Source organism: Scyliorhinus torazame, chromosome 9 (assembly GCF_047496885.1).
Source record: "Scyliorhinus torazame isolate Kashiwa2021f chromosome 9, sScyTor2.1, whole genome shotgun sequence".
Classification (NCBI taxonomy): Eukaryota; Metazoa; Chordata; class Chondrichthyes; order Carcharhiniformes; family Scyliorhinidae; genus Scyliorhinus; species Scyliorhinus torazame.
In genome coordinates, this window is record NC_092715.1 from 177,169,613 (window position 1) to 177,175,918 (window position 6,306).

The window sequence follows — 6,306 nt, forward strand, 5'->3', positions numbered from 1 at the left end:
ATGAGAATGGAGGGAGTGAAAATGCAGAGGAGTGAGTGTGGAAGAGGTTAGTGTGGAGGTGTATGTAGGAGGGAGGGTGGGGGTATGGGTGTACTACTGACACCTCTCTCTGAAGTGCTCACCTCATAGGACCAGACACACTGGGTGTTGGCGAACCTCCGCACGCAGCGGCCGATCTCCACGTCCTCGTGTGTGGTGTACATCTCCCGCAGGCACTCGCCAATGTGCGGCACCATCCGGCGCAGCACCTCCCGGCTGAATATCATCCCGGGTCCCCCCATGCAGAAGTTCTCCCCGGGCTCCAGGGCCAGCTTGCCCAGCTCCTCGGTGGTGCCCAGGCCGGTCTGTCCCAGGTAGATGGGCTGGCTGCTGTTGAGGGACCTCAGCAGCTCCTCCAGCCGCTCGCCTTTGATGTAGACATCGTCGTCCGCCCGCATGAACCACTCGTAGCGCTCCAGGTACAGGTCGTGCATGTACTTCAGCATCATGAAGGATTTCTTCTGGGGAGGGTAAGAGTCATCCACCCCGGGCAGGGAGATCAGGGGGATGGGGACAGGGGTGAGAATGTCCTGGGAGCCCTGGCTCGAGAAGAACTCCACTTTGCCCGGGATGGAGGAAGCCCAGGTCCTGTAGGCAGCCACCGAGCGGGAGTCCAGGTACTTCTTGGCCGTCATCACCCCAACATAGAGGAAACGTTTGCTGCTGCCGCTGGCACGGTGGCCATTGTTACCCCTCGCAGCTTCCTCACCTTCCTCCTCCTCATCCTCCTCCTCCTCCTGGGTCTGGTCTTCCTTGGGCAGTTTACTGAACAGGAGGTTGTCTTTGTGCCAGCCCAGGCTCCTGGAGCTGCTACTGCTGCTGCTGCCACCGATCGCCCGTCCAATTCCTGCTCTGTTCAGCAACGAGGAGCAGATGTTGAAGATCTTTTTGTTCTTGCCGTTGATTTCCACCACCCTGGGGACGATGAGCCACGAAGCGGCGGTGAAGCCCAGCACCAGCCCCAGCACAACACTCAGCCATGGTCTGCGAGCTCTCACAGCCATGGTCAGCCCCCCCTTCAGCACCCAGACAGGAGGGGGGCAAATCCCACCTGTCTACCGACCTGCCTACCCTTCAAACAGTGGTCCCGGGCTCCGGCAGCCTACCCCACCATCGCAAACTGCTGACTCTTTGTTTAAACAGTCATTTAGAAAACCGGTAACTTCATAAATAAAAAGAGAGAAAAAATCATGTTGGTTGTCTTCTCCCCCCTTCCCCTCCCCCTCTCCACCACCAAGACCAAGGACAAATATCTTGTTTTTTTCTGCTCCTCCTCTCCAACCAGTCAAGTGTCCACCACAACTGCAACTCCGCAAGTCTTGGGCTCCCTTTTCTTCCAAGTTGTCACACAACCTGAAGGAAGTTACTGTATTTCATTGCGGGCGATTCCTTTTCCGTCTGGGGGTAAAAGATTCACGCATTTTGTCAGGATTTTTTGTTGTTGCTGTTGTTCTTGTGCAGTGCCCTTTTTTGTGATATTTAAAATCAAAACAATAACAAAATAAAAAAAAGTTGCCAGGGAATGAAGAGAGAAGAAAAGGAAGCGTTGTCAGGGCTGGGTGCACGGGTTGAGTGGCGGAGTGGAACAGCAGCACATTTGCAGCCTAGCTGGCACTCCCACTCTCTGCTCTTCCTCTCCTCCTCCTCCTCCTCTCATCCACTCTCCCCGCTTCGCCATCTTGTTTACATTTGACGTCAGGGTCAATAACTTTTTCTTCCTTTTCTCTTCTCTCTCTCTCTATCTCTTCATTTTCCGGTCCTTTGCTGTTTCAGCCTCGGCTTCCCTTCATTAATATTAATGCCGCACTCGGACGGAGTGCGCAAGAGGAAGGAGCTGAGGGAGAGGCGGGAAGAGCCGCGCTCCAGACTGACAGCCCCGCCGCCCATACAGACCGGCCGCTGGGCCAAGAGGGCGCAAAGTCCTTCGCCTGCCCGCCCGCCCCGCCGTCGAAGCGGCCCAATCAAGGCGAGATGGAGGGTCGGGACATCCGCCCCTCCTCCCCCCGGAGCCGGTGTCTCAGCCTCGGCGCTGGGACCTCATTGCCGGAGGTGGAGCTCCGGGCAGACTTTATTTGACACTGATGACAGGCGTCTGTTGAGAGAGCAGGGCAGAAAACTGCCTGCCCCCATCTAACCCAGCGCCCTGATCTCCGGATCTTACTTCTCTTCACCCAACATCAATATTCCCGTTAACAGGCTGGTTATTCCCAGTGCGGGATACTGTGAGGGCATTTCGATGTTAAAAGCCCCATTCTCCAAAGCGAAAGGCTAGGAAGAATAAAGAGGGAGGGGGGTGGGGGAGGTCGGTGACGAATGATACCGACAATCGTACAGAGAAATAGTCAACTTTAAACAAAGTGCGGTACAAGGAGAAAAGCGACACTGAGCTTTCTGAAAAGTCTGTGCTGGGTTTGGAAGATTAGGGATTCCAAATTTTTACATAAACTCCCATTTACTTTGTACTCAATGTCAGATTGACCTGTAATATTATTTAATTTGGGGCAAGCATTTGACTAACAATGCAAGTAGACACTAGATGCCAACAAGTTATGGTCAGTAAAGTGCAAACTAAAGTTAATGAATGTCTGTTGGATCCGCTTTCTCCTGCATGTTGGCAGACAATTGCAACAGCATTCTCTTCGGCATGATACAGTCACACAACTGAATAGAGTAACGACCTACCCTTGCTCACCAGGATCTCAGACTTACAACACAAGAACACAATAATTCTTATAAATTCACATTGTGCCAATCCATTTCCTTGTTGTTTAATTCTGCAAAGTGGTTTCAGCTAATCTGAAAATGGTACAGGATTGAAACCACATACTTCATTTCCACAAACCTAAAGGGCTTCAAACAATCTCTGAAGTGAAAACAAATGATATTGCTTCTTCAGTCATCTCTAACCTACCAAAGGTACATGACAAAGAGGCATATGCTCCAATTAGATCAGAATTGTAACACACTCAATTGGAATAAATGTATTATATTCAGCTTTTAATTCGTTCATGGGATGAGAACATCGCCTGCGAGACCAGCATTCATTGCCCATCCCTAATTGCCCTTGAGAAGGTGGCGGTGAGCTGCTTTCTTGAACAGCTGCAGTCCATGTGTTGTAAGAACATTCACAGTGCTGTCAGGGAGGGAGTTCCAGGATTTTGACATAGTGACAGTGAAGGAACAGCGATATAATCAAGATGGTGTGTGACTTGGAAGGGAACTTGCAGGTGCTGGTGTTCCCATGTATCTGCTGCCCTTGTAGTAGAGGCTAAGGTGGGAAGGTTCTTTCAGTTGAAACTTGGTGAGTTGCTGCATCTCGTCTTAGCCACTGTGAGGTAGTGGAGGGAGTGAATGTTTAAGGTGGTGGATGGAGTGCCAGTCATGCAGGCATTTATATTATGTAGACAGATTGAGTATCCTTTATCCAAAACTATTGGGGCCGATTGCATTTCGGATTTCAGATCATTTTGATTTTTGAATACTGCATATAAGCCTAGGCCTATTTACATTACAAGGCTGAAGCCTAGGCTAGCTGTAGTCTAAATAAATAAAATGACTAGAAATGTAAGATGTACCACTGAATAATAAATACAGGCTACCTGTAATGAGTTCACATTTGTGACACCATCTCCGGTTCTGCTGTAAAAAGTGCAGGCAAAAATCACAAGGAAAACTTTGCAGACAAACAACTAGATTTCCCATCTTAAAGATCCAATGTGGTCAGCGAGATTTGTGTCAGCTTGGGTCATTTCAGCTTGGGTCACAACATTCCTGCACTGAAGTTCGATGAGGGTCACAAAATGTGTGCTTTTTAGATGTGTTCAGCTTTCAGATAAACGGATAAAGAAAACTGGACCTGTATATGGAAACAACCATCTCCATGTCTATGGTTCCACTCATTGAGGGTAACATCTCATCAGCTAACATATGACAACCAGCCATTGTGACAAGTTCTGTAACATGACAGAACACATGAGAACCCAAAGTATACAACTGAGGACAATTCTGGCAGCAAAGTGAAGTATCTTACATTGATCAAAATTAAATTGCTTCAGTCTTGGAATTTGGTTTCACTCTCATCCTCTGCAATATATAAAACATTGCAAAAAGGCCCAATTGTTTTATTACAGGCTATAGATCTTATGTGGATTTTGTATGATGTAGCATAAAATGATCATTACTGTACATTCAGTCTCAGCAACTAATATCTTCTTGGAATGAACAGATTGATACGAGCAAACTTTAGAAATCCACAGCTTATCAATGAATCATCCAATAACACAAATATCTAATGCAATATTAATATAAACAGTTTTGACAAACATTTGAGCCAATGAGATACATAGTAGAGAATACAGAGTGGTAATTTAACAACAAGAGCAAATATACAACGCTGGCAGCTAATTTTTCCAAACTCCAAATAACCTGAGCCCAAAAGATAAAGGGACAGGATAGTGAATTTGGTAGATGAGAAGATTTCTTTCAGCAAACCCTGTTGCACAATGTTTTTTATACAAAAAAAAATCTAATTACTGATGTCTGTTAAAGGACTACATGCTTATTATTTTTTGGAAATATTAGGAGTGAATATTTTACAAATCTGACAGATTGATACACATCCTCTTTTGGATCACCTTGTTAACCTGCAGGCTTGGAGGGCCGAAGGGCCTGTTCCTGTGCTGTATTGTTCGTTGTACCCCCTTCCAAATCTAGCAGTTAACTAAATATGAAGATCCACACAATGTGTGTATGATTTTAGATTCTACCCATCAAATGAACTAAAAGTAAAAAATGATAAGCAATGGATGGTGCCCAACGAAAATTATACTGGATCAAAAACTATCCTGTGATCTTTTTCATAGATTGAATGCCATTCTCGAGATGGTTCTGCCAATGTCTCTCAGAAAATTAAGTTGAACTATATGGTCTTTCTGCCGCACAATACCTGTACTCTAGCTATGCAGTGCTGCCTCAGATGCATTTTGATTTTAGAGTGCTGTCTATTTCAGTTGAAATGATAAAACAGGTTTCAATGAAATTCATATTTCTCAGTTATTTTATCACATGTTATATAAATCTATACAAGCTCTTTAAAGAGCCTCCACATAGGACGTAACACATTCCTCACAATATTAAATGGTGATATTCCTGTGGAGTCACATTTTCAATCCCTGAAAAACATAAAAACCTCATAGTCATGACTAATAAGCTACAGACTGAAGTTCCTATTTGAAAGGGTAAATAACGATGTGGAACCAAAGAGAAAACACTGGAAAATCTCAGCAGGTCTGGCAGTATCTGTAGGGAGAGAAAAGAGCTAACATTTCGAGTCCCGATGACCCTTTGTCAAAGCTCTTTGGCACTTTGACAAAGGGTCTTCTGGACTCGAAACATTAGCTCTTTTCTCCCCCGACAGATGCTGCCAGACCTGCTGAAATTTTCCAGCATTTTCTCTTTGGTTTCAAATTCCAGCATCCGCAGTATTTTATTAAATAATGATGTGGGCTTGCTCTCATTTATATGCACAGGCAAAGATGACTATTTTTGTCCTGTATTTTGAGAAATAACAAGCTGGAAACTGAAACTTAGATTAATATCATGTGGCTACTTTAAGAATGCACATGTACTTACAGAACTATCCGTGTTCCCTGAACGGAGGTTTTATTAAACTACTTACAAATAAAATTTCTGTATTCAGCTCTTCTTTTTCCCCTAATGTATCCAGAACATGTTGTGCATCCTGTTTATTTTTACCATATCAGTGAGGTGTCTGTTAATGTTAGTTATGGTAATTATCTTTAAAATCATAAGATTTTAAACTTACACTAAATGAAAGAAATATCAGAGTTAGGGATAGCATGAAGAAAATTTAAGCTGTTAATAACCTCCTCTCACACATAGGTGAACATTTTAAAATCCTCATCCCCAAAATTGGTGTGTTCAGCATGGATGGGAATTAAAAATGTACAAGAAAATCAATCCCAAATCAAATCCCGTCAATTCCAATTTTGAAAGAGGTAGTATGATGAGTGGGCAATCAAACCGCTCCCAGAAAACAAGTCAGCCTTTAAATCTTTTAAGAGGCATTATAATTTGTATTTTTCCCTTTGTTCCAGCATAAATACAGAAAAATGGGTTTCCTGGGCCTCGGGAAACCCAGTAGCTAAAGAGAGACAAAGACATAACTTGTTTTCCAGCACTGCTTATGGGCCAAGTGGCGAGCAGGACTCCAACCCACTTTGTTTTCCCCCTCTTCTAGAAACCTGT

At 44.7% G+C, this 6,306-nt stretch overlaps 1 protein-coding gene across 1 annotated transcript in view; it reads right to left on the reverse strand.

The window, feature by feature from the left end:
* LOC140429603 (chondroitin sulfate synthase 3-like) overlaps positions 1–1,961 on the reverse strand; it is a 293,522-nt gene extending 291,561 nt beyond the window's left edge. The window contains exon 1 of the mRNA XM_072516848.1: positions 123–1,961. Within this exon, the coding sequence (XP_072372949.1) occupies positions 123–1,043 (921 nt within the window). The 5' untranslated portion in view covers positions 1,044–1,961. The remainder of the gene's footprint in view (positions 1–122) is intronic.
* Positions 1,962–6,306: the final 4,345 nt, after the last annotated feature.